The following is a 13,348-nucleotide window of genomic DNA, read 5'->3' on the forward strand; positions in this document are numbered from 1 at the left end:
CCCGACAGTAACGCGACTCCTTCGCCCATCGGCCGCCAGCAACCGGATTTCACAACATCAAACTTCTGACACAGTGTCGCTCCAGACACTCGACCTCGACCAGTTCCAAGTAACACGGAGGTGTTCAGAGAAGCTGCAGTGGCTGAGCGTTTGTCCTGGAGGCACAACTCAATTAACGTAGTAAAAGAACAAATGTTAAAGCCTTTGAAAGGTTTTGTGTTCCCTGCTAACTGTGGGTGGCACGGTGCGTCACTGGTGAGCACTGATGTCACACTAATCAAATCCAGGAACCAGGAACTTTTTGAACTGAATTTGGGTTTACTCAGTGTTCCTGCAGATTTTGTTCTTTGGTACTCAGACGTCCTCCAACAGTCTGTTTCTCTGTGAGGGACTGGTCATCTGTCCAGGATGTACTGAAGCCAGCAGGGATGAACTCAAGCTATCCACACTGCAGTAAAGCCAGTATAGCAACTTTAGCTCACGTACCCACTGAAGAACTTTAGATTAAATGTGGAAGGGGGAAATGAACAATCACGGTAAAAAAAAAAAAGAGGGTTGTAGTTTGACAAGCTTATTTAGAACATGCAGCGTTTTCGTCAATATGAGGAGAAATACTGCTGATGTAGGAGAGGGTGGATGGATTACACAGAAACTAGGATAAAATAAAATGTTCTGCTTCTGAACTGAGATATAACAGAAGTTATAATATTTGTCCCAAAACATCTGAGAGAGAAATTATCTCTACACATAGTAATGGTTTTACTTTGACCTCTAGTAGCACTGTGAGGAATGCTTCACTAATTTGGGATGATATAAGGAGAAACACATCAACCTGCGTTTGGAAAGATTCCTGCTGTCAGGGACTCACCTGCAGGTCAATCAGTATGTCTCACAGTTTGTGTAACGTTACGCTTTATTGTGTGTGAAACACTGAAATTACGGTAGACAGACAGCAGCTAACTGCTAACTGGGCTAGCATTAGCCACTAATGGGCCGAGTACAAACTATGAACCCGGTGTGATTAAATAATTACCCTGTATTTCATTTTAAATATCCATTGCTCTGAGGAGTGGATGTTTATGAATGGCTCCACAATAGTTTTTTTTGTCTTTATGTTTCATATCTGAGGAAAGTACTGCTATGCTATCGCTATCCATGATTTACAGTTTCTGCAGCCAATCAACACGTCTAACATCTGTACCAGTCAAAAATCTTGAATGTACTCTCGGGGGAGGAAGTTGTGGTATGGAAAAGGGTCAAAACGAGCTCAATGTTTGATTTTTTTTTTCCTAATAAATCTTAAGAATTGATTTAAAGACAATTTAAAGGAGACTGGATACATGAGAATACCAGGTGACGACTCCTTTTATCAGTCAACTGATTCAAAATGCTGCAGTCAGAGTCCTGACAGGAACCAGCAGGAGAGATGAAATCACTCCAATATTAGTTTCTCTCTTATGGCTTCCTGTTAAATCTAGAATAGAATTTAAAATCCATCTTTTAACCTATAAGCTTTTAACAACCAGACGCCATCAAATCTTAAACAGCTGTTAGTTCCATATCACCCAGAAGGACAGGAAGATGGAGTTCTGTGTGTCTGCCACTGTTATTATTGCTTTTCCTCTCAGGAAAAGATTTACAAGACTCCTCGGGTAACACTCTGTAAATGCTTTCTACTGAGAGAATTCAATGGAGGATCGATGAACAGTGAAAGGATCCTTCCTAAAACTCAAGAGTATTATTTCTGTTTGCAGACTCGAGGTCACAAAATTCAATAAAGCCATGTTGTGTGCAGGCTATGAAAACATGGCACAATTATAACAGTGTCGGCCAAGTAGTTCTCCCATCCACTGGGGCTGTCGGGGGAGTAAACAACCTCCCTCAAACTTGGTTCCAGGAACCAAGGTCATAAATTAAGTTGTTCAAACAACTTGTGGCCCCTGGGGGAAAGCTCATGTATTGGACCTCCTTTCAGACATTTACTCACTTTCTGAGCACTTTGCAGTGTGATGAGTTTAAGACTATACATGATATCTGGGAGGACTTGGCAACACAAGACATCTAGAAGGACAGATTACAGTGATTTTCAATAGCAAATGTCACAACAATATCTCCTTTATAACAGTGGTTCAAAACTAGTCCAAGTTGAGGAAAGAAACGTCACACAATGAAAACCCTCCATCCAAATTAAAAATACTGAACTTTTCAAATCCATTGATTTAAAAGAGTTTGGAGAGGAGATGATGAAACAGAATATTATAGGTGCCAACAAGAACATAGAAAAAAACCATTAAAGTGTTAATGATAAATGACCAAATGGAGACCAAGAGAAGCCGTACCAAGGGGAATATGACGTTAAAAGGAGTCATCATCTGGTTTTCTCATGTATCCAGTCTCCTTTAAATTGTCTTTAAATCAACTCTTAAAATTCATTTGGAAAATAAATCAAACATGGAGCTTGTGCTGACACTTCCTCTTGTGAGAGTACTCCAGATTGTGACTGGTACGGATGTTAGACGCGTGCTGATTGGCATATAGCAGTCCTTTGCTCACACAAAAAATATAAATATAAAATGATCGTGGAGCCGTCTACAAATATCTACGCCGCAGAGCAATGCACCCTGGAAATAAAAATTAAATACAAGGTCATTTATGTATCACATGGGGTTCATAGTTTATACTGGTCCCATTAGCTACATTTATCAGAGGTGGGTTTATTCTGTGTTGACGACAATCAAAAGCTCCCCTTTGGGGTGGGCACATTTGTGGCCGATTCTGGCTTGAACAAAGAGCACAACAAAAAATCTCAGCCACTTTCAAAATCCTGAGTTCCAACATCAATATACATGTTTTACCAAGGAGACGTGGTTTTTGGTGGATGAGTCCTATAATGCTCCATTAACTGCATTTTAATTCAAAACAAAACTCTTCACAACTCTGCAAGAATGTGAAGTAATATTAATCTTCTACATCAATCAACAATTTACTGCACAAAACACACGTCTTGTCCTCAATATGACAAAAATCATATCTCATATTTTGTGAAAGTGTGAACTCTGATTAGAAGACATTATTAGCAGATACTGTTAAGTTTGAATAGACTACAGGTAGTTTCAGTCTTTATTTTGCTGCAACATGACAAAAGAACACAAAGGGGTTTGAGCCAGAGGAAGCGTCAGTCAGGACTTGTTTCAACATTAAAGAGAGACATGTAGTTCATGTTCTTCCTGGTAACATTTCAATCTTGTATTGGCTTTTGTGCGATCACGCTACTTCAATGACAAATACTGATTACTCCTCAAAACACATGAACCTCAACATCCTGACTTTAATCCCTTCGTCCACCTCATGCTCCTCTATCCTTTCAGCTGACATGTTGCATCACCTTTCCGTTTATCCCGCCGATCGTCGTAGGCCTGAACATTTCTAGTTGTCAGTTTATAATCCACCTGAGCAATGCAATGCATGAAGACAATGGTGATTTAATGCGGTAAAAGATTCACGAAAGAGATCAAACTTTGTAGTCTTTCAGATATTATCACTGAAACCGACATTATGTTTCAATCAGTTGTCTCAGAAATCTCCATAAAATACTTTTCAGATCCTTTCTGAGCATCATGACGTACCACACTGCTACTTCGAATTAGTTTGTCAGATGTAGGAGAGACGCATCAATGGGGCAAATTGTTAAATTTGAATGTTTCAGGGTGTTCAGAGGTAGACGTTGACACCACAAATATTAAATTGTTCCAAAGCTTTCAATCATTATAAAGGCTTTGTCATTTACCTGATCAAACTAATAAAATCAAAGTTCTGTGCTATATAAACAAAGGTTTTCTGGTTTGATCCAATACCCAGAGATGTGCTCTGCAATGCCAAGTCAAGTCAAGTCACCTTTATTTATATAGCACTTTAAAAGTGCTTCACAATAAAAGACTAAATAAAAGAGTACAAACAGTGAAACACAGGAAAACAAACTATTAGATTGGCAACAATAAAACCAGGCACATGAGTCTCAAACATAGTTAAAAGCCAAGGAATAAAAATGAGTCTTAACATTAGTTTTAAAAGTGGACAGTGAGGGGGTAGTTGTCTGACGGGCAGTGGTAGCTCATTCCACAACAGAGGGGCTGCAACAGAAAATAACCTATCCCCTCTGAGCTTTCATTTGGACCTCGGCACCTCCAGAAGAAGCTGATCAGCTGACCGGAGGCACCAAGCAGGGCTGTAGGGATGTCGACATGTAACTAACTATATGTAAGTATAGTTTCAATCTTATTCTCGTTTTCATTGCACACTCGACAATTTTTACCAAACTTTACCCCCTAGTTTAAATTGGCTTAAAAAGGTTAAATAGCAGAAACTGAGATAGTTAATACCACGATGGAAGGTAAAATGCTTTTAATGCATAGTACACATATATTTTTATGACTTTTTTTTATGATGTTCCTCTATTTTAATGTTTGCTGATTTTATAATGTGACTATATGAAGTATTTCAAAAAGCACAATACAAATAAAATGGATTATTATTATTAATATTGTTATTATTGTTGTTATTTATTCATTTTTAACTATTATTATTATTATCAAAAGGCGTAAACATCTCATAGTTAACATTTAGAAATAACTAAAAAAGTATAAAAAGATGTAATCCAGCTAAACTGGCCAAAAAGATTAACGCAACTAAAACAGCTAATGTTGCTAAAATGACTCAAATCAAACCACAGAACTACTAAAATAACCATAAATAACAACAACAAAAAACACTTGAAAAAAGCTAAAACCCAATAAAAATATATGTACCATCATAAACCATTATACAGTCTAGTGATGCAACTTTGAAAAAAACTCCCTGAAAAACTATTTTCATATGTATAGCAAAACTTCAAACAACTTTGTGGTGAAAAATTGCAATAAAATTTTTTTATCATTAAAATTAAATCAAAGTGAAGTTAACAATACCTCAAGAGTCATTAAACATGAAAAAAAACCTCTCTGTATATTCTGTACAATTAATGTGACGTACTCCTGAATGAGATGAAGCACTTTAGGGATTCTGCAAATTTGTCTGATGGTTGTGAACGTAGGGAAAAAAAAGCTTCTTTCCTTCTTGTCTGTTTCAGTTTAGGGTATATTCCAGAAGTACTTACTTGACCTTTTTTGTGTCTCTTGCAGTAAATCCTAACGCTCCCAATGTATGATGGATGTGTTTTTAGTGCTGAAAGCTCCACTTGAAGAGAACTGGCTGATAGTAACAGATACTTTTTCTCGCTGTACTTTACGGTAACGGATACCTTTTTTGGGCAGGGCGGTGGGCCGAGGCCTCTGCTTCCTTCTCAGAGGGAACTGGCTCAGATGCTCGTCTTCCTCGCAGCAGGTAAGGAAGACGTGGCCACACGGGTAGCCCAGGTACTGGTGGGCGTCGCAGCCCCGCCCCTCCGCCCGCAGCCGCAGGCCGAGTGCGCAGCAGCTGCAGCACACCTGAAGAAACCAGCAGAGCGCCTTACCTTTAAGCCTCTAATCAACCACCGTTATTTTAATACAGTGATGACGAGCAGGCAGGTTCATCCTCAAACTAAACCACATGTCTTGCTTACAACCCCCCACCCCCCACCCACCCCCCACCCCCCTACCCCGCCACCCACCCCCAACCCCTCACCTCCACCCCCACCCCACCCCCGAAGTTACTGAAACTTTCATGTGCGAGCCAGTGCGAGCGGAGGACCTGGCTCCATTCTCTGGCTCGGCTGCCTCGACACATGAACACTTGGCTCGCAGGCCAAACCACCGAGTTTCCTCTTGGAGGGGAGCCCCGTTTCCATATGGAAGCACTTGCTGCTTTGAAGGATGCAAATAGTAATGGGAGATTCGGGCTGATTTGGACTCTCACTTGCCAATAAACACAAACAGGCTGTGCGACCTTTAAGGAATCCTCTGTTCTGGCAGTGGAGTCTGAATCTGAAACCTCACTCAAAACAAGGAGGGGATGTTTAACACACTGGCAGCTGCAGCCCGCACTGTGCTATTGTGGCATAGGATTTACACTGCTTAACTTCTTGATTATAAGGTCAGTTGTCTTGAATCATTTGAAACAATGAGTCACAACTTACCTCACTCACAAACAGTGCACTTTCTCTTTGAGAGCTGGCCTTCAAATGGTGTTCTCTGAGCTGAAGCAGTTTGGGCTGTGTGACGTAAATGACCATAAGGTCATCAAAAGTTTTCAATAGTCAGTTTTGGAATTAGTAAAAGTAATGTTTTAATGACACAAGTTTTTTATCTGTTCTGGACAGAGCCAGTTTTATCCTTTCAGTTAAGTTTCCCATTGAAAGATGAGCCGTCCAATGACCTTAAGCTAAACCTTTTGTCTGAAGGGGAAACAGACTTCAGCAAAACTCTTGAACCTAAATTATATACCTTGAAATACCCACATCAACATCCAGCTGTGATCAACTCTAAGAAGAGAATAATAATTTTTGTGCATCTAATAAAAAGACCCTTATTGCCTTCAGCCTGTGTCTGTGTTTATTCATTTTGTTATTGGAACAAATGTTTCAGGAGAATTCATTTTAGTTTCAGATTTTGGTCAGATTGACGATATCATCGTTGGCTCGGCCTCAGAAGATTTAATGACCTGAAGGCTTAAAGTGGAGCTCTGCAACCTTAATGACCAAAAATAAGTTTTTGTGATTTTTCACCAAATCAAATTAACTTGAAAACATGTTTAGCCATTTAAAATGAGGCTAACACAGCTTCTAACGTTTCATATATACAGCAGTTTTGAAACAAAAACTTTATCTTATGCTGTATTTATGAAGTTTCAATTACAACATAGGATCGTAAACATTTCATTACATCTGCTATTATTTTAGCGATTTCAACAATCAAGAATTTTCACACCTTCATTTGGTTTAGGTGGCGCTCATGCATCACTCGTAAAAACGAAGGAAGAAGGAACATAAAGAAGAAACAAGGCTCACTGAATAGTCCGGACCGAAACAGAAGACCCGCCGCTTTAGCACGTGGTGGCTTGGCTCGTTAGCTCGTGGGTAATTGGTAGCCACAAACAACCGTGATATATAGTCTTCAGACCAGATACCAATGAGAGTCTTCCTCACTACTTCTTCCTCACTACTCCACTTCTGCCTGCGAGAAATCTTCCAACTTTTTCCGTCAGCGTTTTCTTCTTCTGATTCGCGTGGTTAGCTTAGTTTGTTTACTACTCAGAATGTAATGTGCACTACGTCAAGTCCTCTCACGCCGCCCGCTGCAAAGAGAAGCGAGACCATAGTTTTGAAGGGGACTAGAGTTCCCCTGAAGATCCGGTTCAGAGTTCGGAGGAGCGTTGGAGAACTCTGGTCCGGCTCACTCAGGGAAATGTGAACACGCTCATAGTGTCTGATGGCCACAGGAAAGAAGGAAGGACATTTTTTACCATTTTATTAGTTTTTCGTTATTTTTATTTTTAAGCTTTTTTTCCCTTTTAGAAATACTAGTAATTTTAGCATTTATTTCCCATTGTAGTTATTGTGCCTTTTTCTAAGTATTTTTCATCACGTCGTTCTGAAAATGACTTTGGTGTGTAAATGAAAATGAAATAAAGATCAAATGTTTGTTGATGCATAATTCAGTTGAGCCACTAGAGACGGTCTATAGAGCCACATGTGGCTCCAGTGCCGCAGGTTGAACACTCCTGGTTTAACGTCAGGCCTCAAACCTTCCTGGAGTTTTCTGGTGACTGTACCTGGTAGGAGTCGTCAGCGCAGGAATCCTCCTCGGCCACGAGGCAGGCATCTCCTCTTCTGGCTGAAACAACGCCGGTTTCACACTGCGTCTCCTTCAGAGAGATGAGGCAGCATTGCTGCTGTGCAACGCTGAAACACACCGACACATCCAGGATGTTAGTATTGGACCGCACAACACACCAGTAGTGTGGAACCCGCAGCTACCAGAGGTCAAGTATATCACTTAAACATTCCAAACTCATTTTTTGTCCAGCATTTCTTTAGCTCTGACATTTTTGCCACCCGCAGGAACATTTTTCTTTTAGTCCTGTTTCAGAGAGAGAAGCTCACTGAGCCTTGGGGCCATGTTCTGAAAATCCTGTTCAGTTATTGCTAATTATTCAGGGAATCTGTTGTGAAGTATTTCTTCATAATTAGTCTGTAACTTCAAACTAACACTGGTTTCATAAGTTGATGACCTCTGATCTATTCTGTGCCAGTGTTCAAACTCAGGTGTACAAGTCAGTTGGGTTTTATCTGTCGGCCATAATAAATGATGGTTTTGGCTGCAGGCGGTAGTTTGGACATCTCTGTTGGAGAATCACATCATGTTCCTCAGAATGGATTTAGGCGATTGTTTATCTGAGTAAATGTGATTGAAGTGACACTCCTGCCTGAATACATCAAAGCTGTAAAGCTCGGTAACTCAAAACGACTGCCATGAAAACACATCTCCTTTTATTTACTCCCTACAGGCACTTTAGATTCAAACCACGGTTTGCAGCCTTCATATAGAACTGTTTGAGGCAACCAGCCATTAAAGTGCAGTATTTCCAACTGCACTAAGTTAAAACTGATAAGCCATTAAATACGTTTCCTCTCGTCTCTGCCTGGCAGGTCACTTCTCGTTCGAGTCTCAGCTGAAGTCGGGTTCTGTTTGGATGTTGTCTTTTATGGCTTCAGCACTTTTCAAACGTTAGTCCGTCACACTGATACCATTTTAAGATTTAGATAAGCAGTTACTAAAGTTTCTATAAACTCATGAATGTTGTCATGGATGGACAGTAGTTGAAAAGCTGCTCTCTCTGTACTGCGGCCTGGACTCTCATGGAGCCTGACAAATAAACTTCAGCTCACCTTCCTCAGAGCTGCTGTTGTCTGTATGTTTGTTTTATTTCTGCTTCTCCTCATTGCCATGAATTGACCAATCTTTTTTTTTTTTCCAAGAGCAGGTGTAATCCCAAGCTCTGCATGACTGCTGCAGATTGGATTCCATCAATGGAAGTGTGTGCAGAGAAGAAACTGCAGTTAAAAGTACTGGACTTTAAGAACTGATGGAGTCATTAAAGTGTGCAATACCATTTGACTTCCAGCTAACTGACAATACAGCTGACAACTATGTGTCACAGCAATACAACTACATGGATACGATTCAGACAACATAACGTTTCAGAGAGTGAAACTAAATGTAAAAGTAATCATCTGGTAAATAGCTGCCAAACCTTTGAAAGAACTTGAAACTCATTAAAGTACTTGGTTTACTTAAGGCCAGTGTTATTTAAAGTATGTAAAATAACCATAGACAAATAAAAAAAACAAAAAAACATCAAGGAACCTTAAACATGAAAAGACTCACTTGTGTTTACTGGCAGTGATGCTGGTTCGTCTCTAATCAAACAAACGATGAAAGATCTGCTAGTGAAGTGCAGCCCTTCAATTACAACATGAACTGCAGTTTAGTGAGAGTGGGTGGAGTGGGGCCAAAATGTTTGACTGGACAGTGTATGGGCCGCACTGTGGGGAGGAATCGGCACGTCTTGGAAGGGAACAGCGTGAGGAATAAGCAACGGAACAGCTTCTAAGACAGACAAAGTCCATTTGAGCTGATTCTTTAACTTTGACATATTTTGTGTCACAACAAGAATATCGGTCTGATTTCTAGATTACGGTCCCTCTGTGCAGTTTGCATGTTTCTCTGTGTGTTTGTGGGTTACTGCTGTTTCCTCGAGACACAAGTTTGCAACTGAGTGATGAGTTGTGATGTATGTTGATGCCTTGTACAGCGTGACAGCATTCGCTCCCTGACCGCATGGTTAATGGCCTGGGCGAACAACCGCGCCTCCACAAGACGCATCTGGGACGGTGATTCTCAGTTCCTCTCGTGTGTCTTCACAGATTGCATCACTCCCATTACGTCCTCTTCTTTGGACACTTGTTGCCTCTCTGCACCGTTCTTTCAGCACCTTCGTCCTTCTGGCTGTTGGTCTATCCCGTCCTGCCTGGTTCAGTGTTTTGGAGTCTGGTACAGACTGAAAGCAGCTCTGCACTTTGTTCCACCTCAGGCTGAAGCTCTTTTCATGTCCTGCAGCTGTTTTTAACCTTCACATTCTTCTGGAAACATCTGCCGTCTTCCACGACTCTGAATAACTTTCTCCACAAACTGTCTACCTTCAAACCTTTGGAGATGTTTGAGAACAAAGTTTCCGATACCAGAAATGTTTTTTGTCTTTGATGTTGTGGCAACGAAATGTGCAACTGTTTGACTGTCTTACACCTGCTTCTTATAACTGCTTTTATCCAATTAATTTTTTTTTAATCATTACCTTTTACCTTGGAAAGTGTCTTAGAGTATCTAAAAAAGCTCTACTCATAATAATAATAATAATAATAATGATAACAAAAATTATAATAATAATAATAACGATTATAATAATAATAATATTATTATTATGAGTAGCAGTAGTAGTATTAAATAAACAAACCTCTCTCATTGATTTCTTTTTAAAGCAAAGTCTTATCTGTATTTTATTCAGTCTGATCAATTAATTTTAATGACTTTCAGTCCCTCTTCAGAGCACAGACCATATTTTAGGTCAAGTCTCTCCATTATTCTGACATTAGTATGAATAAAAACAATAAAATGATGCCTTCCATGGTTTCCGAATGGCGCAAAGCTCATTTAGTTTCCACTTTTAGGTCTAATTTGCAACAAAACAAGATAGACTGGCAGAAAAACACCAAAATTAATTCCAACAACTTCTCAGCCCTTCTGTTTTCAATGAATTCAATAAGCTGCCTCTAGATGCTAAAACTTAATGTATTTTGCTTCAAGCAAGCCGAAGTTGGCTAACCAGACTTTAGTTGTGGTTTTGTTTTTACCTCTGCTGTACCTCTTCTCCCCACCTCATCCTCACACCCCACTTTTACAACCTCTGCCTCAGAGCAGAAATGTGTTGCCAATGAGCTGTTATTATGTTTTCACTTTAGGTTTTTCATTTCAAATTGAGCTCGGACTTCTTGTCTCAGTGAAGACCGATGGGGCTTTTCCACTAGCAGCTACTCGCTTCGGTTTTTAGGCTTTTTCATTACGTGTTGGTACCTGGTACCAGGTACTTTTCTAGAACCTACTTGACCGCGGTTCCAAGCGAGCTGAGTTGAGCCAAACATGTGACGTCAGCAGACGGCAGGCCACTGATTGGCCGGGACGTGACAATATTAGATGAGTATGTCGAGTAACTCATTCATAAGAGTTTTTTAAAACCCAATATCAATATAGAACAGAGTAGATGCACATGATTCAACCCCATGGAGCAATGATGAGACGCAGACATTTCTTTGTCTGGTGGATTCAGCGGGAGCTCGACAGAGTAACCCACTACGAGGAAGTGTATTCAGAAGTCTCCAAGCTGACAGCCACCGATGAACGCCTTCTTCTGCCGACTCCACCCACACTGAAGTTGTACTATAGTGCAATGGAAAACGACCAGAACTGAGTCGATTCGAGTTCAGTCGAGTAGTGCTAGAACTGTAATGAAAAAGTGCCAAAAGTGACGTAGTCACTATTTTACCAAAAGACTGAGTGTAGCGCCACTGACCTGCAGACAGACTGTTTGTCCAGGTCCAGCAGCGCGATGTGGTCACAGTGACGGTGTTTGGCGGCCCAGGCCTGACCAGCAGCACAGCAGCTCGACACCAGGTCCTCCCCGTGGACCCCCGGTCCTGCAGCAGGAAGACAGGACGGCGTGCACACATTAGCCAGACAGTCGTGTGGTAAATCTTCCACGTCTGCTGAGCCACACAGTGTTCAGCGTATATGAGCTGTGAGACGGAAACATATGGTGGATTGCACCCGGCCCGCTAGACGCATGAAGACGTGCAGAATACACTAGTCCATTTAATGATTGGAAACTTTCTTTTTTAAACACAGCTCTTTGGGGAGACGAGCTAAAAATAGCCTCTGAACAGAAGAGGTCTGGCAGAGTTGTGAATGAGAAGTGTGATGGATTATCAAGAAGTCAGTGTGTAACTTGTGCCACGAGCCACCGGAGCAGCAGGGAGGGGATATTTCATCACCACAATCATTCTCTGCACTCACAGTCATTACAAAAAACCGAGCAAACATTTAGATACCTGATGGCATGAGCAGGTCATACTTTGAAGGTCTAGAGTCCAGACTGCTTGTTAATTCATCCATCTAAGGTGGATGGTTGCTATTTAATGGTAAAGTTTGTCTAACGTATGTTTCTAAGAGGTAGTACTTTCTCTCTTATTCTAGAATGGTGAAAATGACTGGATTTTTTGGTTTTCTCTGTTAAAAGTACTTGAATGAATGAGTGTTGTATGTGGTGCTATATAAATAAAGTTGAATTGAATTGAATTGAATTGAATTTCTGAACTGAAGAAATATTGATGTTGAAACATTGGCAGACATGTGTAATGCTAAGCTTGGAAAAAACGCACAGACTTCACTGAGAGTGCGACACTGTGGTTTGGAGTTACATTTGTAGGGCTGCCGATCATATTTCATAATTGGGTGGTGGTGTGTTGGACCTCAACATGATAAGCTTCAAGCTTTTTTGGGTGGGTGTCCATTTCTTTTTTTATAATTTTGCACAATTCATGCGCAAGTCAAAATCTTTGTATGTGTGAAATTGTGGAAAATAAATAAATGAAATAAATAAAACATCAGTCAGTGATGACTTTCCTAGACCAGGGGTGTCCAGCTCTAGTCCTCGGGAGTCTCCCCCCTGCAGGTTTTAGACGCCTCCCTGCTTCAGGAGACCTCAATCTAATGATATAACCATCCAGCTTGTGAAAAAAAAGCCCAATCAGGAGCTCCACGTTGAAATCAGGTGTGTTGTAACTGGGAGAGACCTACAGCATGTCAGGACACTCCTGTCCAAGATCAAGAGTTTGCAAGTCGTGAATTTGGAGCCACATGTGGCTCTTTAGCTCTGCTGTAGTGGATGTCTGAATGAATCCATCCATCCATACATCCACCTATTCATCCATCCATCATTAAATGGCTTATTGTGTTCATGATGCGTTTTCACTTGAAATATTTAAATGGGGCCTGAGATAATTATCGGTATTTACTGTAATGAACGACTCATACATGCGTCAGACCACAAATAATTAATCTTATATTTCAAAGTCTCGTGAAGTAAAGCTCGTCTACGTCAACGTTGAAACAGTGGCTGAGTCTCTCAGGTCACAAGTGCAGTCTAAACAAGCCAAACACACACACACACACAAACACACACACACACACACACACACACACACACACACACACACACACACACACACACACACACACACACACACACACACACACACACA

General features: G+C 40.7%; 1 protein-coding gene across 1 annotated transcript in view; it reads right to left on the bottom strand.

The window, feature by feature from the left end:
• Nucleotides 1–13,348, bottom strand: part of fbln2 (fibulin 2) — a 103,665-nt gene that overhangs the window by 43,975 nt on the left and 46,342 nt on the right. The window contains exons 3-5 of the mRNA XM_080461841.1: nucleotides 11,602–11,725; nucleotides 7,747–7,876; nucleotides 5,297–5,483 (exon numbers count right to left, since the gene is read on the bottom strand). Coding sequence (XP_080317967.1) covers nucleotides 5,297–5,483; nucleotides 7,747–7,876; nucleotides 11,602–11,725 — 441 coding nt within the window. The remainder of the gene's footprint in view (nucleotides 1–5,296; nucleotides 5,484–7,746; nucleotides 7,877–11,601; nucleotides 11,726–13,348) is intronic.

The sequence above is a fragment of the Lipophrys pholis genome, assembly GCF_963383615.2.
Source record: "Lipophrys pholis genome assembly, chromosome: 4".
NCBI classification, from domain to species: Eukaryota; Metazoa; Chordata; class Actinopteri; order Blenniiformes; family Blenniidae; genus Lipophrys; species Lipophrys pholis.